At 41.5% G+C, this 25,449-nt stretch overlaps 1 protein-coding gene across 2 annotated transcripts in view; it reads left to right on the top strand.

Annotated features, from left to right (window-relative positions):
- Positions 1-4,606: 4,606 nt before the first annotated feature.
- The window catches only part of hdac7a (histone deacetylase 7a), a 70,934-nt gene continuing 50,091 nt past the window's right edge, over positions 4,607-25,449 (top strand). Inside the window, exons 1-2 of one of the 2 annotated variants that reach the window (XM_069660433.1) lie at positions 4,607-4,783; positions 24,881-24,949. In XM_069660433.1, coding sequence (XP_069516534.1) covers positions 4,765-4,783; positions 24,881-24,949 — 88 coding nt within the window. In that variant the 5' untranslated portion in view covers positions 4,607-4,764. Of the gene's footprint in view, positions 4,784-23,620; positions 23,708-24,880; positions 24,950-25,449 lie in introns of those variants that run through there. The other variant, XM_069660434.1, reaches the window with a different exon arrangement.

The raw sequence follows: 25,449 nt of genomic DNA, 5'->3' as shown, positions 1-25,449 counted from the left end.
TGAACAGGATAAACGGTATTTATAATGGCTGGATGGATAAATGGAAGTCAGTGAGAGTTGAAGCTACAGCTGGTGATGTGTTTCTGCCATAAATGTTTGACTGTCACTGACAGAAACAATCCCGTCAAGTTTTCTTGATTATTTTGAAACCTGGTTTGGTTAACGATGGCGAGCATTCTTCTTTTCCCATCATTTCACTGGACGATTGTTACATTTCGTAGAAGCCCAAGTCGTACCATCTTCAGCCCACCTCTGGTAGTGACATACAGTGTACAATGCTGCTGCTCCTACATTCAGCCTTGTGCTCTCAAGATGGTACACTGGCACTCTGAAATTGTGCGAACCCAGTAACAACAAAACACTGAAGGTATAAAGATAAGTCTCTCTAGCGCCCGAACTGCCAGCCTTCTGACAGTGATCCACACGTAGCTATTGTGTGGTCAAACAGTTCACAAGGTACCTTAGAGCCAAGTTTGAGAGCTGATTGGATCTAACAGAGGCAAAATTTAGTTAAGAGACAAGGTCTTTAAATACAGTTTTAAACAACAACAATTTTGTTTCGATTTCGTTGATTTTTGAGGACAAAAATAAAATAAAAAGTTGCAATGCAAGTTGTGGTGTCTTGAGGCTTTTTTTAATCTCCTTACACATCTACTGTGACTACTGGGACAAACGCTCGAAGGGCCCGATCAGACACTGTTTTCAATGAGAGGCTTTTTGCACGCTGCTTTTGCGTTGCAGAGCGCCTCGCGTTTTTGAGGAAACACTCTGAGTGCCTCGAGTTGAAAAAACTTCAACTGAAAGCAGAAAAGTGCCCGACGTCATAGGCGTTTTTTCTCATTGTCCAATCGGATGAAAGGAGAGGCGGGCCTTCTGTCAGTAGACAATATGACGGTTAGGTTAATGACAGCTATGATTCGGTGGTTGCCTTAACAACAGTAGAAAAAAAAGGCGCAGCGAGCTGATCTTTTTTTTAACCATAGGCTTCAACAAAAAAATCAGTGCGGTGCGCCTGTGTGCTCTGTCTGATCCGGCCGTAATAAAGCCATCTGTTGGCTGAGTGAGCTGTGGTCTTCCGACGTCACCTCACATCGATTTCTGTATCAAGATGCCAAATAAAATATGCAAAAATTGAATGACAATAAAGACAATAGACAAACGCACAAACATCCGTGACAGAGCCTCTGGGGGAGTCTCTGATTGGTCAAAAGAGTCAACACAAGGCATCAGGAAGTGATTAATTGGACAGCTAACAGCTTTCAGCACGTAAACATGGATACATGATCACAGGAAGACATCGAGTGATGGATGAGGGGATCCGTATTTTAAAATATATCAACATATCAATATCAAAGAATTGACTTTGGTGACGCAAATGACTTCATGCGTGAAGTGGGATGAAATTTGCGGAAAAGTTGCAGCAATTGGCCAAAATTTCAAGGTCAAGAAAAAGTTGCCACAATTGGTTGAATTTGTGGGAATTTGCAGGAATGCAACATTATAACGTCCTGGAGGGACTGTTTAAAGTCCCGTTACACCACTGAGCAGCTGCTTCAGCGTCTTGTCTCTCGCTGATGAAGGTTTACTTTCCTCACATGAGAGCCAGAAAGAAGACGTGCACAAACAGCCTCGGTATTGATCAACAACCGTATTGTTATTACAGCCCGTTTTTGTGCAAGCAGCTTGTTCCCTTCAATAACTGCTTAATCAGTTCCTCTGTATGCTCTCTCTCTCTCTCTCTCTCTCTTTCTCTCTCTCTCTTTCTCTAGCACACACACACACACACACAAAGGTTGACCCGGGGGGGAGGAAATTGAATTAGCCGGGTGTAATGCAGCTCCTTGTGTGTGTAATCAGAGCAGGCTCAGCATACAGGGCCATTGTAAGTCACTGTGGTCGGAGTTTGAGAGCCAGCGACCGCTGGGGGAAGCTGCTCTTATCACTAGATATGATTACAGCCGGGGGAATGTGTGTGTGTGTGTGTGTGTGTGGTGGTGAGATTTATGTGGGAGTCATGACTGACCGATTGCACGGGGAATGCGCATCTTCATGCTTGTGATTGCACACGAGCGAGTACGAGAGTAATTTCTAAAAAGAACATGACTCAACATGAGCAAAAATCATTTGTGACGTTCACTGCCTCTGTTTCTCAGGTCTTCCTAGATTTGGGGGTTTATATTATGTGGTGAGCTGAAAAATGTTAAATGCTAAATCAACTTAAAAATGGTTATTGTTAACAAAAAATACTCAATGTAGTTGTAGTTTTTTCCTTACACAGTAATTTCTCTACGTGGATTTAACAAATTTTTTTCAAGTTGTTTTAAATAGATAAAAAATGTAATTGGCTTAATATCAACATCTGAGTAGTTACATGTGGGATTAAAAGTCTCCTTGTTGAAAGACCTGGGCTTCAAATGCCGTCCTACACAGACTCTGTTTTTAGACATGTTATTTTTCTTGATAGTTTCCTGATACAGTTTGAAACCTGACGAGTTATTTAAACCCAAAGCGTTTGAGGAAACCATTTAACTTTAAGCAAACAAGTTTATAGACTTGAATAATTTAAGCATACGGATGTATTTGAATTAAGTGCAGCTTACTGTTGTTATTGTTAAGCATTGAGGAATGAAGCCAAACGAGAAGCGACAATAACTGCAGTTCTTTGAGTGTCCACTTGAGGCTGGCTATAAAAGTGAGTCCATCCCCATTAGACCCAGCATTAAAACACACATATTTACAAAAGAAATTAACATGTTTACAGTCTGGTACTAAGCCTGGTCTTTATATCGAATTTTTCTATTCATGAAAACTGCATGGGGGTTGAATTTTTATACGAGGTCACCCTGTTAAATTATATTATGTCTTAAAGTTATTCATCATTCAGGGGGTGACTGACAGGTGACCGCGGCCACAATGACAATACAATCACTGAAGAGAGGAAAATCAAGAGTTAGAACCATGACATAGGGAGCCAGCCGTAGACGTTTGCTTAAATCGGGAAGTGTGCTCTTTGACATACTGATCATTGTCAGTGGGTGGCGCTCAAGAACACGTTATTTGAGATAATATCTTTAAAGATAGAATTTGACTGCTATAATCTTGAATTTTTGTGCTCTGGTTCTAACTCTGGTTGATTTTCCTGGCTGACGGTCGCTTTCCTTTTTGGCCTGTTTGCCTTCATCTGAGCGTCGAATTTCTTTCTTTTCTTTGCATTTGGCTTATAGGCGGTAACAACACAAAACTGTAATCATGATCAGTCCGCTTACAGTAAAGAACAATTAATCTGTGTTAACTTATTTCACTGTAATGCATTTTCTTAATATTCTTGCATTTGAAATGGTAAAGTGCTAATCTCAAAGATTTCAGTTTCATTCTCTTTGGCGGCCCCTTTGGCGATAAACGGTAATTGTGGGAGCAAAGCAACCACTTAGCTCCGCCTACCCTCTCTGGCAGACCAACCACTGCTGTGTGATGAAAACGCGTCACTAACTGGGCGCCTCTTGTGATTTTTTTCCGTGAAAGTCGCCACAGACACCCAGTCTGTAATACTGCAAATGCAAAGGCTTTCAGGGCCATAGGCTCAATCACCATTGTGTTACCTCATTCAGCGATAGATAGAGACTTAACAGACATTTATTGACATGAAACATTTTGAGATTATTACTTTAAGTATTTTTAAAACCAGGTGCTCCAGTACTTTAACTTAAGTAATAATTTGACTGAGCAACTTTCACTTGTGTTGCAGTAATATTTGACCAGGAGTATCTGCACTTTGCCTGCCGGCTAATAAATGACCACGGGCACAGACTGAAAAGCCTTTATTTCTTGTCATTTTCCAACCCAGGCAGTCAGAAAACCAATGTGTGTCATCACTCTGTTTATGTATATTGATTAGTTATGGTTATGGTTGAACCATGGACTGAATAGTTTATACGAACAAACCATCAATCTTCAGCTTCTGGAGAGAGAAAGTTCAATGAATGAATGTCAGCCTTGTTTGACTTCTTTTCAGCGTAACAACAACAAAAAAAGACTTTTCTACTTGTTGTTTCCACTATGATTGTTGTGTGCCGGCTGCAGGCTGTGCCTCCACGCTGGATGTCATTGTTTTTCACTGTCTGTTAATTATTTCTGTGCTGGTATTTTACCTCCTCCTGATATAGTGTTTCCTGCTATTGTCCTTTTCTACCAGGCTGCCTGCCTCTGGACTCGAGCCAGCTAGTCCCTCCTACCCTAAAATACACACACACACACACACACACACACACACACACACGCACACACACACACACACACACACTCACACACACACACACACACACACAAGCACACTACAATACACACTTCCATGACCATGAATACACACACAAAAACTCTCTGGTCTCCCTTCCTCCTCTTGGCACTTGAGAGAAAACACAAGAAGTCAGTGATACGGCAAACCCTCTGTGTGTGTGTGGGTGTGTGTTTCTGTGTGTGTGTTAGGGAGGGAGAGTCCAGCAGTCAGTTCAAGGGGGTTAATCTCTCTCTCTCTCTCTCTCCCTCTCTCTACCTCGCTCTCTCCCTCCCCTCTCTTGCCTTTTGTTGCGGCCCCTCACTTTCTCAACACTTGGACAGAAGGAACTGATACTGTGCCTGTGTTTTTGTGTGTGTGTGCGCGCGCGTGTTTGTGTGTGTGTGTACTTTGGGTGTCCTCCTCACCAATCTTTGGACTGAACTGTACGCGAACATGACTGCCGGGACTTTCTAACCCACTCCTCATGCTGAATGTTCACACCACAGACGGGTAAGGCAGCGCTCTTATTGTGAAAGTTGTCTAGCTTCATGCATGGTATGTTTAAGGGTTGCAGAGGGATGAGAATGTGTGAAAATACCGCTTTCTTGGTGTGTGTGCATGTGGGAAATCCTGCCTGGAATGCAACAGGTCATTTTTAATTTAATTATTTATTGATGTGAGCTCAGATTTCATGTGTCCAAGATATTAAGACATGTAGAGATGTAAAAAGCTTCCCTGTCCCTTGCTGTCTTTCTCCTTTTTCCTCTGCACCTCATTCCACTTCTTCTTCTTCTTCCCCTTATCCCCCCTCTCTCCGTCCGGCCTGAGTTACTCAAGTTACCGGCTTCCTCCTGTTGTTATGAGCCCCGTGGTTTCTATGCAGCACTCTGAGGGCGCTCCCACGCTCTGCCAGAGAGAAAGAAAGGAAGGAAAACAGCGATAACCGCTTCAGAGTCTCAAAAGAAGTGGCAGAAGCATGCTTGGTTTCTTCTCTGCATCTTAACCTGCACGCTTTTGCAACTTGGACAACTCTCCTCTGTCCTTTGCATTTGTCTTATTAGGTACTTTTTTTGTTTTCTGGACAAAAGTTTCTCTTTTCCTCCGAGGTGGTGGGGTGGCTGAGGTGGTGAGAAAATTGGAAACAGAACCACCCACAGTGGAAGTGAGTCAGCCCGGCATTTAGTGGTGTGTTGACTTTGGAAATGGCAAAGATTGAGGGGGTTGTGGTGGTGTTGTCTGAGGGGGGACAGATGATATTGTCAGAGGAAAAGAGGAACAAACACAATGTCTCAATTTGTTCATATTTTCTGGTCAGTGTCCCAGAGTCCCTGCAAGGAATCTCTGCAAACAAAGTGCTGAGTTGTGTTTAACGGGCATTAAAGGAGAGAAGAAGAAACGGTCGGAGAGGCGAGGGGAGTAAGAAGTCAGGGGCTGTTTATAAAGGGAGGGAGCGGCTTGTGTCCATCTGGGACAATCCCAAGTGCTGAAAGCTTCCCCACCCAGATCCCAAACATCTCTCTCCCCCACCTCTCACTCTGTCTTTCTCGTTGTCTCTCTCCTGCTCCTTCACAATTTGGTGCATTTTACTGCAAACATGCTGCTTTCTTTATTTTCTTTCTATCTTAACGTCTCTTGACAAGCTCTGTCACTTCTCTCCTCGTCTGTTCCAGCATGCAAATGCAGTTGCTCCTGGAACATGTAAAACACTGCAAAGAGTATTGGGACTCTCCTCTTTTACATGCTCTAGTCCTGCATTTTCTAATTCTAATTAGCCTGGAACATAATGCAAGGGGAAATCTATATTTAGCTGATCTCCCACAATCCCTCTGACATGTCACTTAGCATTCACAAAGTCACACATTGGGAGAATGAAGTTCTGGATGATTTGCGTCTTGGCTTGCAGGGACGACGATGTGTGTTAGATTGTACAACAAATAATGATCTAATAAAGAAAAACGAAGTTCTTAAAAGCTACAAATGCTGTTTTCTTTCTGTTCAGACGCTAATAATAACTAGCAAGCAGAACCTAAATGCTATCGCTGTCTCCCAGATGAGAGATGAAGACTAAACAGTCAAAGAAATTAGTATAAATTATGAGAAAAAATCATCTCTAAAAACATCATCAGCACAAATGCACTAAAAGTCTAACACACACATCGTCTTTTTCTTTAATCATAACCCAAAAAATTAATTATATAAATAACCCATGGCCATATCTGCCTCTTTGGTCCTCTCCCTTTGTCTGGCCTGTGCGCCACCCTCCGTCTCCCTCTCCTCTTCCTCTTCCCTCCCTCCCTCCCTGCCTTCCTCCCTCCGCGCTGCCTGTGTATCCAGCGATAAGGGGACAGCGACGGTAGCACTTCCTCTCGCCACAGGAAGCAGGAAGTGTTGATTTCCAGCGCAGCCTCTCTGGGCAAAACCCTGTGCTCGGTCCGCTGGGATCCCCGAACACACAAAGTCAAACGCAAGCGGCACACACTCCCCGACATGCAGTAAAGTTAGGATACAGATATCGCAATGCATGTCTTCGGTGTGTGTGTTTGTGTGTGTGTGTGTGTGTGTGTGTGTGTGTGTGTGTGTGTGTGTGTGTTTGTGTCACCTGTCTGCAGACAATGACTTTACTATATCTTCTTTGCCTGATGGTTTTCATGGGAAACCACCTGGGAAAAGGTCCACCCTATGTCTGTTTGACCTCAGGGTTGGCTCGCAGGTCAGAGGATGATTGGCTAATTATCCCTCTAATCACAGCAAATGTTTTGTTTTGAGGCTCTTTGGCCGTGCAGGCCAGAGAGGGCGCTGTTGAGCTTAAGAAAACACAAACAACCATTCATCAGCTAATGGATTCCAGTTATACTGCAGGGTGGGAGGGCTGGGGGTGAGGGAGAGAGAAAGAGAGAGACAGAGAGGGAGGCTGACATACAGAGAAAGTGGGCGAAGACAAAGAATAGGGCGTCTGAGGGCAAGAAACGCTACCCAAGTGAGTTTTTTTTCAACAGTTTTACTTAAGAGCTTTATAATTATGGTGGTGGTCTCCCGACAAAGCAGTGACATCATCATTAGTGCTTTGAAATTGTGCTGTAATATGTTCACTTTCCTGAAATAGGACAAAATATGGCAGACAACACCAGAAGAGCAGAAAAAAAAACAGCACTTCATTCAGAAAATTGTTGGCAGCAAATGTTTTCAGGCTCATTGACAGATTTTCTTTTTCATTTGTTCCAAGCCAGTATTAGGAGGGAATTATTTTCTCAGCACATGACGCACATGAGCTGCACCGTGATCAGAAATATATGGAATTATTGTGGACGGATTATTATTTTAAAAGGACGGATTTGGGGGGGGGGAAAAGCCCCAAAAGCTGGAACTTAGAGAGTCAAAGAGCACACGCTGCTGTGTTTATCATGCTTGTGGCTAAGTTGGTGAAAATAGCGAGAGCAGTCATAAGTCACTGTCTCGTTAAAGTTCAACTGAGCTCGATCTGAGTCGGATGTGATGACAATGCAGATGGTCAACAAAGTATGATAAGGTCATTGTGAGCAGGGTGGGTGTTTCCTCAACTATGTGGCTTATTAGCTGTTTACATTACAAAAGAGTTATGAAGTAAAGGCCACACTGAGGATGGAGGTTACAGATAAAACTCTTACAGTAAGAATACATACAATAAGACCCTTATGAGTCCTTATAAGATGCTTATTAACATTAAATATATGTTCATAAGAATATATAAGTTTTAATAATAGTATCATAATCATGTTTATTGTTAAGACACTTAAGTACTAATAGAAACGTATAGAACAGTTTATAGACAGCTTAAGGGCCCGATCAGACAGAACACATTTTAGCAGCTGGGGGCTTTTTTGTCACTGTTTTTATTGAGAGGCTTTTTGCGTGCTGTTTCTGAGTTGCAGAGCGCCTCGCATTTTTCTGCTCTCTGCGCCTCACGTTTTTAAGGAAACTCTCTGAGCGCCTCGAGATTAAAAAAGATTTGCGTTGTCCAATCGGTTGAAAGGAGAGGTGGGCCTCCTGTCAGTAGACAATATAACAGTTAGGTTAATGACAGCTATGATTCCGTTGTTGCCTTGACAACAGTAGAAAAAAAAGGCGCAGCAAGCTGCTCTTTTTTTTTAACCGTAGTCTTCAACAAAAAGGACAGTGTGGTGTGCCCTCGCGTTTTGCAGGCTGTCTGACCGGGCCTTAAGAGCGTTAATGAAAGTTTGCAAACTCATTCATGGAGTCTAACTCACTTACCTATTCGGCCGTTGTTCAGCCTTTACTAAGCTTTACAGTTTCTTTATTGGAATACTTAATTATGCTGTAATTAGCAAATAACTATGCGCTTATTAACACTTAATTATGCTTTTTTTTTTTTCTACTGGATCTAAAGCGAGAGCAGTGCCTTCTTAAGATTAATAAATCCTTTATTATGCACTTATATAGTATTATTAACATATATTTATGATAATAAGCATCTTATAAGGACTGATAAGGGTCTTATTACCTACCTTATCTAATGCTTATTATTAGGACCTTAACAGAAAGCGTATCCCTTATAATTAATGAAGCGACATAAGGTAATAATGTCTGGTATTAAGAAATACATATATATAAGTTTGTTGGATAAGATCAGGGCAATATTTCAAAAATAATTAAGCTTCAATTTGTCCTTTTTAAATGAAATTATATTTTGACATGATTGTCATGATTGATCGATTGAAAAGTTAATATAAGACTTACATTTATTTTCAGTGATCGCTGAAAGTCCTAAACAAATTCAATCACACCAAGTATGATTGGTGTGACTTTTATGGCTTTGTCTAACAGGACAAATGCTTAAAGTAAGAAAATGATAATGTAGATAGAGTACGAGGAGGAGAAGGAGGCTGGCAATAGATTACGTGTGCGCAGACAGAGGAACAAAGAGGAGAAGGAAGGAGGGAGATTCAAAGTGACACCTGTGAGAATGATAGAGGAGTGAGGAGGGAGAGAAAGCAAAGAGGCCGGACTAAAACTGAACCAACACGGAGAGATTTGGGCGATTAGGAAACGATGGAGATGTGAACCCAAACTATGAGCAGGTCAGAGGTCAAGAGGGGTGAGGAGGTCAGAGTGGGCCCGGCAGCTCTACTTAGAACAGGATATCCTGCGAGGAAAACCCATCTGTCTCTCTCGCTCGCTCTCGCTCTGTCTCTTAAATTCCCACAGCGGGCACAGCGGAGAGCAGACGTGTAACCTTTCACTGAAAACACCAGAGAAAACACAAGTTCCCGACTGAGACGCTTCACTTTCATCAATCATCGGTGACAGAGGCAGATAGCAGATATGAACACCCGATGTGTGCTGACCTGACAGAGAGCGTATGAAGTGTTTTATAGTGTGTGATGATAGCTGCGTGGTGTTTCCATCCTGCGCTGGTGTTTGTTGCTGTGTTCATCCTCTCACTGCGGGGGCGACAACAGCCAAGATAAATTTCCCTGCAGGGACAATAAAGTTTATCTTACTGTATCTTATCTGAGCCAGACAGACAGTGTGTGAAAATTATGAAACATCCTCCTTCTACTTTGAATATCATCAGGCCAGAGACTGTTTAAAAGAAGTAGACGCACAGTGAAGCATCAAACCTGCGTTCTGTCTCATGGCCTGCAGGGGGCGACTCCAACGCTTGCAAAAAGAAGTCCAATTGAATGAAAAATATCCTACTCCTAAATTGAGTTATTACCTTACACATTTTTCCCATGAGTTTATGGACTCGCTCCCTATTTTCAAGTATTGATGTACAAAGTATTATGTTAATTTTGTAAATAAGATTAAAGAGTTAAATTGATGATAAAAGAGGGTATATTTAAGGCGTGGCTAGTTTATGATTGACACTTTCATGGCGACCTCTCAGCTGGGATAGCAATATGTATCCACCCATTTGTACAGATTTCATTTTTGGCTACCAAAAAGACAAGATGGCAGCGGCCAAAATGCCAAATTAGAGGCATTAAAACACAAGTCCTCAAACTAACATCGCGAACATTTGCAGTATTACAGACTGGGTGTCAGGTGCGACTTTCACGGAAAAAAATCACAAGCGGCGCCCAGTTAGTGACACGTTTTCCATCAGCCAGCAGTGGTTGGTCTGCCAGAGAGGGTAGGCGGAGCTAAGCAGCTGCTTTTCCGGTCTCTACAAGTGTTGCGAGTAAACAGTAATCTACTATGGCTGAACAAACAAAGAAAAGAGCGATGACTACAGATACAACTTCAAAAATAAGTGAAAATCCAAAGAAAAAGAAACAAATTTGAAGCCCAGATGAAGGCAAACAGTCTAAGAGAAAAGCGTCCGACACATCAATCCGCATTTACCGTTTTTCACCATAGGTGCCGAACCTGAGATCTTCGAGATTACCACTTGAATGCACCTCTTATATACAGTCTCTGCCTGTGTTCCACTGTCCATACATCCATACTATTAAGTATGCCAGAAAAAGATTTATTATGTCCCAATTCATGTGTGTCAAATGTGGTGAGCAAAGACAGATGCTGTTACGGATGTATGAGCAATAGTTGTGGCTGAGCAGTATCTCCCAATTGCATGTAAACTGCTTGCAAAGTATAATTTGAACCAGCAGCTGCAGTACATTCAGCTGTGAGAAGATAAAGCATGTGATTTTGAATGCAGGTATGAGATTGAGAACGGCTTCTTGTATTGAACATGTTTTCCCTTGTGTATGATTGTGCTCCAGGGTCCTGCTGATGGCTGAACCTACCTATAGAGAACAGTTACACTTTCATCATTAACAGCAAAAAGATCACAATTACATTAAATATGTTTGAGCACTGGACAGTAAAGAGGATGACTTCTAAGGCCATGAGAACTTTCTCTCAAACCAGATGATTCCCTTTAGTCTTCCCTCCATCCGCCTTAATAGAACATCATCATTCAAACCGAAGTGTCGCCAAATATTTACACTAAGATGACAGGAATTGTGAGGCTCTTCTAAGAATTTGTGTTGTCGTCTGTCAAGGCAGAGAACAATCTTATCTAATAACAGGAAACACGAGATCTTGGTTTTGTTGTTTCAGAGGTTCTGTCTGCAAACTTTTTGTCACGTCTGAGCTTGTGCTTGTGAAAGTGCACTCACTGCTTGTTAGATTAGCTTCATCAGAATGGTAAAGATCGACACAAAAATGCAAATATGCAAACAACGTGATATCTGTTCTATTCTTGCAGGGCTTGTTGATGACAAATTAACCACTGAACTGCTATTTACTGGATTTCATTCCTTATTGTTCAACATTTCTTTGGGGGGGAAAAGTGCGTAAGGTTGGAAGTTAAAGCTCTTCATGCTTTCATACTTTTCGAGGTGCTGAAATCTGTTGCTGCACTGCAAAAAAAAAATGCCACAAAACACACGAGCTGTCACGTGATGAGAGAGGTTCCAGACAAACCTCCTGGTTAGCTGAACTTATTTAGAAGAGAAGACCAAAAAAAAGGTCCTTTCCAACGTCAATATATACATTTCCATCGTTTTATTCCTGCCACAACTCACCTCTCGCAAGATTTCAGAGCAAAACTTCCTACTCTTAAACAACCGCCTCTCTCTGTAGCGAGAAACTGTTCTACAATATCAGCATACACTTACAATACTGAGCCCTTTAGTTGCAAGCACAAGCACTTTTGTTGGAAGTACCTCACGTTTTTAATCATTTGGACCCCATAATACGTAATGCCAAGGTTAAAAAAAACACCAGAATTACCCTTTAAACACACGCTCCGTCGGCTTGATATAGCTCAGGTGGACATCGTCGGGGCAACAAGTTCATACCGTCATGCCTTGCTTATTTTAAGAAAGTCTGCAATTACATTTGTTTAAAAAATCTCTGACCTTGCAGGATGACAGGTTACTAAAAATGTCCAGTAAACATGCTGCTTCTGGGTCCTTGTGACTTTTGTTTACAAGCCCAGCTTCACATGTAATTTAGCATCCTGAAGCTTAGCAAAGTTGCCACCTTGGTTTGGACCAAAGCAAAATATCTGTGGGTGTGACGGCAACCAAAAAATGTGGAAAAAGATTTAGGAGAATGCAGCCTGGTGAGGATGTGTGTTGCTAAAAAGTCTCAAATTATCCTAAACCTGCATGAAAAAGTTAAATACCAGTGCTTCTATATCATTTCCTACCATTTTCTCAAGGGGATGTCTGACTCCCCTCGTCTACTCTGTGTCAGACAAACAGACAAACTTCAACCTACTTATTTTCCCTCCTGTGAGGAGCTTTATGTTTCCCCTTGTGCAGCAGTTAAATAGTCATAACTCCCTCCATACACTCAATCATATACTCAGTCTGATTTTCTCACATTTAAGTGGGTGATATTTTCCGTATGGGAACATTAACTTATTATTTTCCCTTCCAATGGTTTATAATGGTACAAGCGAGACACAGAGAGAGAGAAACAGAGAAAAGAGCGAGCGAGGTATTGAAAGCGAGAGATGGGGAGCGAGAGTGTGCAGCTATTTTTGGCCCGTCTGGGTGTTTCCTACACACACTCACGCTTCTCAGGCTTGTTGTTGTTCAGAGTGGTGGGTGTTAAAAGGGTGAGTTTTGATTTGATTTGACATTTCGTGTTTTTTTCGGTTCGTATATGTGTGTGTGTGTGCATTTTTGTGTGTGAGATATCCCTGGGATTTTCCTGTGGTTGCTATGGCTTCTCGCTGTGTTTTGAACAACTTGCCATGACTCCAAACATCCTCGGGGTGTAAAGGATCCTCGGCCCTTCATTACACACTCGGCTTGTGCTGTCGCTGGGGTTGACCTCAGTTCACTTTCAATTTAACCAGATCAAACGTCCCAACGACTATTTTTACATCTAAGTCTCTTTCTCCATCTTTGTGTTGGAGTTTCTGCACTGCACTTCCCAGAGATCTCCTGTCACTCAAACATGCTGCTTTGGTTTGTCTGCTGATGGAAGTTTGTTTTTATTGAACTCAATTGTATCTTAATTACTACAGTGTGGGGTTGATTAGCATCTGTTCTACTACTCCAGAGATTAAAGTTATTCTGGAAAAAGTCATATCACGTCTTTATGTCACCTCTCAGCACTGGTGGCTGATGACTGCACTCATGACACCGTTGCTCTGTTATGGAAAGTGTCTGTCAGCGATCCATTGTGTTCCTGTGGACCGCTCATGTCACCAAGTCTTTCGATGTGGCGAGTGTGCTCAGAAACTCGCTCTGTCTGTCTTTTTTCACACTCACTCACACACGTACATACCATGGAAACATTTGAACATGCTTGTGTGATTTTAACGACTGTGCAGGCTCTAAGGGAATGTGTGATTGGGCCTTGTTGGGGTTTCCATAATGTAACTGCATGCATGGCGTTTGTTTTTAGGAGTTTTTATGTTAAGGATTTTTTCACAGATGTTGGGTGCAACTTTACTTAAAGTTATAATCTCGAAGATCTTAGTTTCGTTCTCTTTGGTGGAGTATCTGCAGGAGCACACTTCCAAGATATCCAGACAGTGTCACATGTGCGACGTCCACTGTTGGCTCCGGTTGTAACTCTCTCTGACGGTCGCTTTCCTTTTCAGACTGTTTGCCTTCATCTGAGCGTCGAGTTTGTTTCTTTTTCTTTGGATTTTCACTTATTTTTGAAGTTGTATCTGTAGTCATCCATCTTTACTTTGTTTGTTCAGCCATAGTAGATTACTGTTTACTCGCAACACTTACAGAGAGCGGAAAAGCAGCCGCTTAGCTCCGCCTACCCTCTCTGGCAGACCAACCACTGCTGGCTGATGGAAAACGCGTCACTAACTGGGCGCCGCTTGTGACTTTTTTCCATGAAAGTCACACCAGACACCCAGTCTGTAATACTGCAAATGCAAAGGCTTTCATCAGTGGGCCATAGGCTCAATCACCATTGTGTTACCTCATTCGGCGTTAGATAGTGACTTAACAGATATTTATTTACATGAAAAGATTATTACTTTACAGATGCATTATCGTGAAAGAAAAACAACACAAAACTGGCAACATCAATACTTGAAAAGATATAATTTAAGGGAATACTTCTGGGACATCAGAATTTTATATTGTTACTTCAGATTTATCCTACAATATATTAGTTTAATATGATTAACAATCAACCAAGAGCCCTTTCCATAAAAAAAAACCTTTTAGGTTTTAGCTTTTTTTCTTCTTCTTACAAATCGAGTAAGCCAGCGACTTTTTAAAATGTTTCGATCACAGATTAGAGATATGACTGAAGGGAAAATTTAGCTTTAGATAATGCACTCAGCATGTATCTGTATATAGGTCGCTCTCTATAAATGGATGTGGCAACTACAGTGGTTGCAAAAATAAGTCAGATGTCTGCAGGTAGATGAGAAAACGACACTATTTCTCTGGTATTTCTTTAGCTCTGTAATAATTTTTTCCATAAGCTTATAATCTCGTTTGCTAGTTTGAAGTCTTCTAGTTCATTTTAGAGTAAAATAAATGCCAAAGCAGGGTATGTTTTAGGCCATGATGACTTAAAAATGTCTCTGAGGGACTGTTTATTTATTCAGAAGTACATTCTGCTCTAAGTCTGTTTTTACGCTATAGCTAAATATTACCATCCCAATTAATATCACTGCATAAAACGGATGCACCTCGCTAACCAAGCTAGCTCTAGCGTTAGCTGATTATTTAGCATTTTCCAACACCTCGCTCCTCTCCACCTCTATCATCCATCCATCCATCATCTTCTGCTCATCTGGGGCCAGGTCGCGGTGGCAGCAGGCAAAGCAAGGTGACCCAGGCGTCCCTTATCCCAGCAACGTTTTCCAGCTCTTCCTGGGGGATTCCACTGCAGTCCAGACAGGATATATAATCCCTCCAGCGAGCTCTGGGTCTGCCCCGGGGTCTCCTCCCAGTTGGGGCGTGCCCAGAAAATCTCCGAAGGGAGGCGCCCAGGAGGCATCAGATGCCCGAGCCACCTCAACTGGCTTCGATGTGAAGGAGTAGCAGCTCTACCTTCTGTACAAATATCACTTCCCGATTAGTAAACTGACAGGTCAGGGTGACAAAATGCTCGACTTGAAGTTTTAAAACTGTAGGCCGCAAACTAATGGCTGTCATATCCTTGGCTTCGTCCTCTTCCTATATACAGTTCATGGTTTTGGTGTTGTAGAGCCATTCTTTAAGTTTGTCATCAGCGAGCTCAGTCTCAGTGAAATATATAATTTTCTTCAATAGCAGCTTGCTGTGCGTTTGGTGCTTTAAATAACCCCTCACGAGGGTGCGAGGGTCACACGTTATTTAAGTGTGTAGGGCTGACAGCGTCAGTCTGTATCTGATGAGAACCTTCTGAATGCCTTTACTGAAACATGCAAAGAGAATATTGCTGGCGTGAAATCTCTGGTGCTGAGATCACTGGCAGAGAGAAGCTTCCAGAGGAAACCCAGCTGCATTTAGAAAACTTCAGTCTGCAGCTGACCACACCCTGATCCACTCGCGCACACACACACAAACACAAGTATGTAAACACACACACACACAAACACATGGTTTTGTGCTTACATGAACATCAGCATGCACAAAAATAAAAACACACAAATAGCGCTCAAGTTTTTCCTGCCAAATATTTTCCAGCCTTATTATTTTTATCTTCTTTGTTCTTGTGTTTACTCAGCCCGCTCAAGATAATAAGTCTTTTCCTCAGTCCCCCCTCCCCTCATATTTCTTCATCTTCCTGTCTCCCTCTCTATCTTCATCTGGTTTCCCCGCTTTCCTCCCTTCTCCTTCTTCTCCTTTGCTTTTCTTTCGCTCTCTCATCCTCCTGCTCTGTTTCTCCCCCTCTCCTCTGCTCCTTCACTTTTTTCTTCTCATGCAACATTCCTCACATTCCTGTTGGCTTCTTAGGGGGAAGGACCCCGCTGGCAGACCAAGGCCAAACATTATTACAGTGCACTCAGCCTCTCTCTCTCTCTGTTCCTTTCATCCTATCACTCTTCCCCCCTCCCCTTCTTTCCCCTTTTTTCTTCTATTCCTCCTTTGTCACTGTATCCTCCTGATCCCCTCCCTCGTTCTTTCCCTCCCTCATTTCTCCTCTCTTAAACCTCCGTCCTCACTAATTCCATTTTCCAGATAGTGACTGCATGCTTGTTCTTAAACCATGTTACAACAGCTCACTGAGACCGCTGTGTTTCATAATTAGTGGAAATAAGGGTCATAGCCTTCTCTGTTACGTAAAACAGGCCCGTTTATGTTTATACAAGAGCATGCGCTGTGTTTTTTAACAAGGACACACTGTCGGCACATGGGAGATAAAGTATCAGACGCACAAATGTTCACAAAAAGACTCAGAGCTCAACAAAGCAACATATTCATAAAGGTCAGCTGTTTTCAGTGCATCATAGATTAACTGAAATCTTCACATTTAAGCTTAATTTGACTGTGAATTTCTTCGAAATGACCCAAACTGTCGTCTGTGTTTTGATGATTTCACGATGTTACGCACAGCGATCCTGCGTCATTAGGGAGGATTGAAACAACAGACGCAGATTGTAAATGAAAGCCAGAAACCAGCTGCTTGAGTTTGATTTGCAGCGTGCTGAAAAAGAGAGAAGAGCTATGGTGGGATATCTGTTTTGATTATCTGTGGTTGATATCAGGTGAATGTGTTTGCGGGTCTTAATGTGTCATGGTTTGGCCCAGGTATCGTTTGAACATTTACAGTTTATGTAAATGTGTTGATGTTATCGCTGGTTTTAGTAGATACCAAGAGTTTATTTTCAAGTGCTTATTTAAAAGTTATAAGTTGAAGGTTTTCAGTTAAATTTAAATCTGTAAAGTGGAAAAATTAGTGTCAAAAGATAGTGGCGTTCATAAAAATCGATGCATTTGCAGTGTTCTTTGTTGTTACGAGCTGGGTGCTGAGGCGACACTCTCTGGAAAATCACAAGCAGTGTGTATCAGCCGGCAGCGGTTGGTCTGTCAAAGGGAGTCGATGTGCGTTTTCTTCAGTGCTTTGTTGCAATAAATGGTTAGTACACAAATAAGAAAATATGGATGACAAAAGGTAAAGAAAAAACAAATGTAAATCCAAAGTAATTTCCTCCTTTTCATTATTGGTACCACTGAAGAGACCAGAACTGAGATCTTTACAATTACTACTTTAAGAAATACAAGCAAGCTTTCCTTTAAGTGTCAAGGGAAGCATGTTCGCTAAAGAACAAAAACTCTCTTTAAATAAATGTCTGTTAAGTCACGATCTATCACTGAATGAGGTAACACAATGGTGATTGAGCCTATGGCCCACTGATGAAAACCTTTGCATTCGCCGTATTACAGACTGGCTGTCTGTGGCGACTTTCGCAGAAAAAATCACAAGCGGCACCCAGTTAGTGACGTGTTTTCCATCAGCCAGCAGTGGTTGGTCTGCCAGAGAGGGTAGGCGGAGCTAAGCGGCTGCTTCTGGTCTCTGCAAGTGTTGCAAGTAAACAGTAATCTACTATGGCTGAACAAACAAAGAAAAGATGGATGACTACAGATACAACTTCAACAAGAAAAAGAAACAAACTCGACGCTCAGATGAAGGAAACAGTCCTAAAAGGAAAGCGACCGTCAGCCAGGAAAATCAAGAGTTACAACCGGAACCAACCGTAGAACCTAAAAATAATTTTGCGAAAGGAAACATCTGATGAAAGAAAAAGTAAAAAAGAAAAATAATTTGAATCAACTTTTGCAGCTTTCAATATTCAGACATATTTTGTTCTAAAAAGGTGTTTAATTCTCCACTGTCATCACTGGACATCCATCATGTTCCTCACTCCTGCTCTCTGCACTCTGAGAGCTCTCATGCATCTCGTTAGAATTCACTTTAATTTTTCAGACCTTTTTGTATTTTGTGAGCGATCACTTCATGTGTTAAATGTTGTGGCAGGAGCTCCTCTCTGCAGGTGGGAGGCAGCTATGTAGCGATGTAGCACACAGCTGACCACATCCTGCCCCATAAAGTACAGCTCCACACGTCAGTCACTGTTTATAGCTGTTTCATTTCACCGTAAATTTACACGACAGTCAATAACTGATATTGATTCTAACATTTTTAGCCCGTGATGTTTTGTAGCATCAAATTTTCATCATTCTCACAGCATTAAATCAGCAGGAATATTCTTTGTATCTTTGAATTAGCAGAAGACGGAAAGGACCGATTGACTGATTGTCTTTAATTTTTCAAATAAAATGCCAAAGTGTCATGAGTTTACACGTCAACAAAAGTATAGCTGCACAGGTCTAATATTCCATTCATAAAAATAACATGAAATATGTAGAGCTCCGTCTTACACTTAGTATTCGGCCGTCTCTCCAAAGCCAGGAAAAGAAATCCGCAAAAAATTGTTTCCAAAATGCAGCACAACTCAACTTTACAATAAATGGAGGTTATTATACTAAAGTGCATCCCTCATGTGGTCAGAGACAGAACAACACACATGTTTTAGAGCAGTTCTTTTGCCGTTTCTTCATGCTGTTGCAAACACCGTAGAGATGCTTCTGAAACGCAGCTTTTACTGCTAAAATGTGGAAAAGGATTTAAAAAACTCAACATGTTGTTTGTGGAAAAAAATATGTACTGACCAGGCCTGGATTGTGTGTCTGTGTATGTGTGTGTTTGTGCATGTGTGCATGTGTGCATGTGTGGGTATGTATGTATTCCTCTCTTCCTGTGGGCGGTTGCCTGCTGCGCTGCTTTTCTGTCACCCTGTGGTTTTGTTATTTTCAGCGTGAAACCGGATGTGATTCAGACTGCATGGTAGATTGTGTAATTGAATGGACTAACCACATACACACACATGTGCACACACACACATCTATATGCTTACACACACACTTTAAGTCAATGCACTTCGACACATTAAATCTCTCTCTCACACACACACACACACAGTGAAGCAGCTCTGTACACCCACACACTGAGGGTTTCTGGGAACCGCGCTGGGTTCCCCCCCGTTCACAGAGGCACCCGAGGGAGAGCGAGCGGACGGCAGAGCACCACCAGCAGCAGCAGCAGACATACTCACGCTTCTTGGTTTCAATATTGGTCTTAAACATCAGTCGTTGACCTGGCTGACGCTGAGATCGGAAAAAAGGATAACACACACGCTTGTGCTGTGTGGAAAGAAAAGGGACGGTTTAAAGTGGGGAAAAACACTGAGAAGTGCAACTGAAACTCATATTAAATGTCAGATTCTGCCTAAAAAATGTGTAAAAAGTAATATGCAGATGGAGTTAGTTTCAGAGAGAGTCAGAAAAGAAAAAAGTACCACAAAAATATGAATTCTTTAGGGATTTTTAAAAAAAAAAGACTCTCTTATTTTTCTTTTATTCTGGTTCATTTTCCTCTATGGATAAAAATCTTCATTCATGAATGTTTTAGAATTTAGGGATATCGTTTTTATATGATGTTTAAAAATATATAATTAAACTGAGAAGGAACTGAGGACTTCTGTCGTGCTGACCACGCGTCAGTAGATGTGACGTGTAGTTCTGAGGTCGTACGTGACACCGTGTGAGCGGCTGCTAACAGCAAACAGCCTCCTGATTCCAGGAAAGACTTGGGACCAGAAAAACTGACGAGATGATGCTCTTGCGTCACGTCAGCTACCACAGTAACATTATGTACTGTGGAGCACCATGGTGTACACAGACAGGATGCTCTACTTCCTTTCTGCCAGCGCTGAGGGTGGTCTGACTGCACAAAGTAAAGATTTACACCAGCGATGTCAGAAGATTGTAGGCCTGCCTTTTGTTCTCTATAAAAAGTTATTACAGAAGTGTTCACATTTATAAATATCCAATCTATTAAAATAATTAGGAAAAAACTATCTTCAGAAATACTGTGACAGATGTATGATGATCTTAAGGACTGTATAAGCATACAAATGTGATGCAAGCTTTTACCTCAAAGCTTTCTCCTCATGTAAACGATGATTTTCAGTCACTTTGTTATAGGCGCACTTATTGATTATGGCTTTTTATGGGCATGCATTAAGTGCAATATTCTTGTCTGCATATCTACCGTGATGTCTACATGAAATAACTGACAGAAACTGACGTTATGTTCTATATTCATAGTTAAAGTTGTAGAAATACAGTAAAATGTAACACAATGACTTAATGACCGTGTTTTTATAAATACAGCAGGGATAATGACCCTTTTATGACTCTTTTATAATACAACGCAAACCTATAGCTACAGAGAAACTGTAAAATAAAAAACTCACTTTTATGATATTAATTAACAGATGTAATACATGAGAAAGAGAAATCACCTTTACTTTGATACAATTTTGTTAAATAACTGCAGAGAGTAATGTTGGTCCTTGGCAGTAATTTTGGTTATTTTTTCAACTGGAACAAGTATATGTACTTATGTTGAAGTTGTAATCTCGAAGATCTCAGGTTCGTTCTCTTTGGCGGCACCTGTGGCGATAAACGGTCATTGCGGGAGCACACTTCCCAGATATCCAGACAGTGTTGCATGTGTGATGTCCATGGTTGGCTCCGGTTGTAACTCTTGATTTTCCTGGCTGACGGTCGCTTTCCTTTTTAGACTGTTTGCCTTCATCTGTGCGTCGAGTTTGTTTCTTTTTCTTTGGATGTTCACTTATTTTTGAAGTTGTATCTGTAGTCATCCATCTTTTCTTTGTTTGTTCAGCCATAGTAGATTACTGTTTACTTGCAACACTTGCAGAGACCGGAAAAGCAGCCGCTTAGCTCCGCCTACCCTCTCTGGCAGACCAACCACTGCTGGCTGATGGAATACGCGTCACTAACTGGGCGCCGCTTGTGATTTTTTCTGCGAAAGTCGCCACCAACACCCAGACCATGATACTGCAAATGCAAAGGCTTTCATCAGTGGGCCATAGGCTCAATCACCATTGTGTTGTCTCATTTGGTGACAGACAGTGACTTAACAGACATTTATTTAAATGGTAATCTTCGAGACTGTGCTCAGAGATGTTGCATGGCATGGCTGCAGAAAGCCTTTTCTCCACATGTTAAAAATATTCACTCCAAGCCGTGAGCGATCTTGATTAGATCTGGTTTTCCAGGCCTGATTTAAAGGTTTTCCATAGGAAAAGTCTGCACAATGAAAGGCGTTGTTTACCATAAATAACATGTTGGAAGCGCTCTGGTTCACACAAACTGCAGTGAACGCTCCCTCGGCCCCTCATCTAACAGCTCAATGTGGCTATTTTCACCACCGCCTTTGCAAGAATGAAAACTGATGAATTACATATTTTACAGAGTTAACCAGTCACCGAGAATATTACAGTTCAGGTGTGAGATGTGTTTCATAACAGACCTGCATTAGCTCAGATATAATCTTTAACCCCATCAGCAAATTAGTAACAGTTATAATCTCATAGTACACAACTGTATTGAGTCATGGTTTAGGCCTTCCATTGAATGCTGTATACAGTTCCAGGAAAAGCTATTTATACAATCAGCTCAACAATATATGACTTTGTTTTTAGACCCACAGAAACTATTCCAAACATTTCCCCACAGGACCCTGCCAACAGACGTTCTTCTGCTGCTGCTGAGCACACAGAAACAATGTTTATGAGTCCTTAACGCCACGGCGGATACTTGAGGAGGCAATGCATTGTTTTATATCATACCATGCACAAGTTAATCACACCAGATGGATGTGGTTATTTATCTGTCTTTCAGATCAGACTTATGAAGCTGTCATGATCGTGCAAAGCTTGAGTGTGTTATGAGCATCCATTTTGCAGTAACCACTCGTGTTGTAACGTTCGCGAAAGATACGATTCTTTCGAACGGCTCTTTGGTGCGAACGACGGGAACCGAGTCGTAGGTGAGAGCCATTCTTTATATAGTTGTGCCCAAATTTCACCGCCTGCCCGAGATCCACTCCCCTTTATGCCGAATTACCACACGCAGCTTTTTCAACTGCAACTCCGCTGCACGTGACCTCATGTCAACACAACATAGTGCCGATGGTGCGCAACATATAACCCTGACGTTGACGTTGATTAATTGTTCCTCCATTATTCTGCTTTCAAGTTTAAAAGCGAGGGAGAATATAGTGCAGGCACGTTGGCCAGTCTGACCACTCGTAAGGATGGAGCCATAAGATCCAGCTCCCTTCAAAGAGCACTAATTCCCAACACTCATAACCACATATTGATTTTTCTTTTAGTGGCCTCTATAAGTCTGTAAATTATTTTATTTTTTTGTTTGTAAATTTCAAAATATCTGCATTTTATTTTGAGTACAATTAGACATTACTGCAGTAAAACATGTTCAAATTAGCAGAAAATCTAAATCATAAAGGAAACCAAACTAGGGGTCAGAGGAGACCTTTGCTGCCTGAGCTGAGCTGCATAACCCTTTATTGTATATATAAATAAGACTAAGATTATGGTTCATTAGACATTAGCTAAACTTTTGATGACTGTCATCAGAGATTTCTGTCCCCGCATTTAGTGAAGAGACAACCACAGCTATGGGGAGTTAAAAACCTGAGGAGAAACTTGAAGGGACCATTTGATGCTCACACTTTCTGTGTATGTCATGAACTTTTCAAGCGCAGAAATTAATATTTCACGTAAATTACAAAACAGACTGTTGCGAATCCTTCCCGTACGTGGAGCAGACTCATTAGCACATGCTTCATCTTGAGCGTCACATGTTGACAAAAATAACAACTGAGTCATTTTTGGAAATGTACTCATGACAATATTGAATGTAAAATACAGCACAAACATATTGAAAGTCCAATGGCCAAAAATGCATATAGGAAGTTGAAGCTTTGAGTGCAGCGTGTGAAAAGTGAAATTACATTTTTCAGGATCCAGACGGTCCCTGGAGGGTGTCAGGGCCTGAGACCACCTCACTCTGCTTGGTGCTACAGCAGCGCTGGTTTTAGTTCCTTTGACAGCAGATGGAGCCACAGTGTAGGGGCCATTATTTTAATTGACACAAGTCCTCACATTGTTGAAACAAAATTAGGATTGTTAAACAAGTTATACAGAGCCAGGCGCGGATTGGCTGCAGCGAGCACCCAATGGGAGTCAGTCAGAACAGGAAAACAATAGTTCTGAAGGTCCGCGTGAAGTCAAGGCTATTTTTGGTGGGGCCCGCCTTGCTTGCTATTTCTGTCAGCAGGAGAGCGCAGCGCAGCGGAGGGGAGGGGGCAGGACTGGAGGGGCAGGACTTTTTCTTTTCTGCAACTTGCCTCCGATAACTCTCTTTTCTTTTCCCTCCTCCTCTTTACTTTGTGCTGACAACACCAGCGGAGCTCTCAACATCACCCACCGACAGGTTTTCGCTGACTTTTGGATGCACGAGGACTTTTTTTTAAGCTGGATTATCTCCAAATGTTTGACTCAGACTCGTCCAAGAGGCTGTGAGGTGTTAAACGGCTCAGTTTAAGGTAGGAAACAGAAGATCAGATGAAGGAACAGATAGTAGATCGTTAAATGTGCTTTAGTTGTCAACATTGTCGTTATTTAAGTTAGAATTTTGCTCTGCTAAGAAACGATATTAGCGGTTAGCTGTCTGCGCAGGTGTTTGCTCTGTTAATTGCTCACGAGCGCTCGAAAGTGAGACGTTTAGGTGTGTCAGAGAAAAAAATACCAAACATAAATATTGGTCATACTTATTTAAACTGAATAATACTTTATCATTCTTGTCTGTGGGGTTATTTCAGCGGTCTTCTAGTGATACTAACATGTCTACAACTAGCACATTGTCACTTTAACGCCTTGTCAAAGAGAAAATACTTGAATAGAGGGATGTATAATAAAAAATATAAATGTGATTACATTCGTTAAAGGTGCTCCAGAACAGAGTGCACGTACATCCCACACATATTGTGATTTCTGTTTGTCTTTGCAGGAAATAATACAATGTTTTGTGTAACTGTTTGACGTCCAGGAGCCACAAATCTTTAATTTCTTATCACTTTTTTTCACAGATAATTTCCAATTATAGTTAATTGAACTGCATCACAGTTCAGCAGCAAAATGTCTACCTCCCAATAACACAAACATGTGTTTAGGGTGGGATAAATCAATTTTTATGTGCATCACTTATTTATTTTTTGTTTTATTCTTCTCATTTGTGGCAGAGTTTTTTTTCTGCATGTCTGGTGGTCTTTCTCCTCAGATCTGGGTCAAATATTAGACATGAGTGGTTACATCACAAGAAGAGCTCACAATGTGCCCAGCCGCACCCATCAGGTGGCCTGTCTGCTGTTCACACAAACCTTTCATGAGCATTAAGTCATCCCTGACTTTTATGTTCCGCTGTTTGCAGGATTTGCAACACCTTCTTCGAGAGTCGGCCTGCATTTAAGGGCGGCACTGCCACCGGCCAATTTTAGTTATTTAAATTATTTACATTAAAAAATAACATATTTATGTTGGTGTTTCGATCATGTGAAGGATTGTTTTGTGCTTGTGTGCTTGAATTTTAAATGCTTTTTTATGCTTTTTTTTTTTTAATCTAAAGCACACTCAATAACCTTTTCTTTACTTATGTATTCCTCTTCATATTGCTTATATGAGCTGAATTTTACTAATTTCTTTCCTGTTTGTCTCCACAGATGGAATCAGCGCTTCTTATAACATCCTAAAGACAGACATACAGGACGACATATTTCACCCAGTAGCAGGTAGGAATCTAAACCTCCAAAGCAAAAGTACTAAACACCGACTGTAGCTTAATAAGTAGTTGTTTTGTGGGTTTGGTAATATTTTACTTAAACGTGTTAAAGTTCGACCACAGCTGTCAGCGCGAAAACATTCATGTGGAAAAATGCTGCCAGTCTACAGTCGACCGCCTCAGGACTACATCTTGTCCTCTTTACAACATTTTTTTTTTTACACCGTACACACGCATTACACAGCCTGGGTGACAGCAGTTTTTCCAGAGCAGAAATGATCTAAGCTGTTTGATTCTCAGAGAAGTGCAGTAAAGTGCAAAACAGGTGTTGGCCTAGTTGGAAAGACGCATGCGGCCTGCTGTGGTTTTCATGTGTGGGTTTGCTGCTGGTCATGCAGAAGTTTAGTTTATTATGAGTATTAAAAAAAAGTCCTTTAAACATGTTTGACATTTGAATCTAACACATGACACTTTCAGTGATTTTCTAGATTTGTAAATCACAATGACACA

This window comes from Semicossyphus pulcher, unplaced genomic scaffold (genome assembly GCF_022749685.1).
Source record: "Semicossyphus pulcher isolate SPU_LCO1_2020_fin unplaced genomic scaffold, fSemPul1.0.p SCAF_13, whole genome shotgun sequence".
Lineage (NCBI taxonomy): Eukaryota > Metazoa > Chordata > Actinopteri > Labriformes > Labridae > Semicossyphus > Semicossyphus pulcher.
This window is presented reverse-complemented; position numbering and strand designations above follow the sequence as displayed.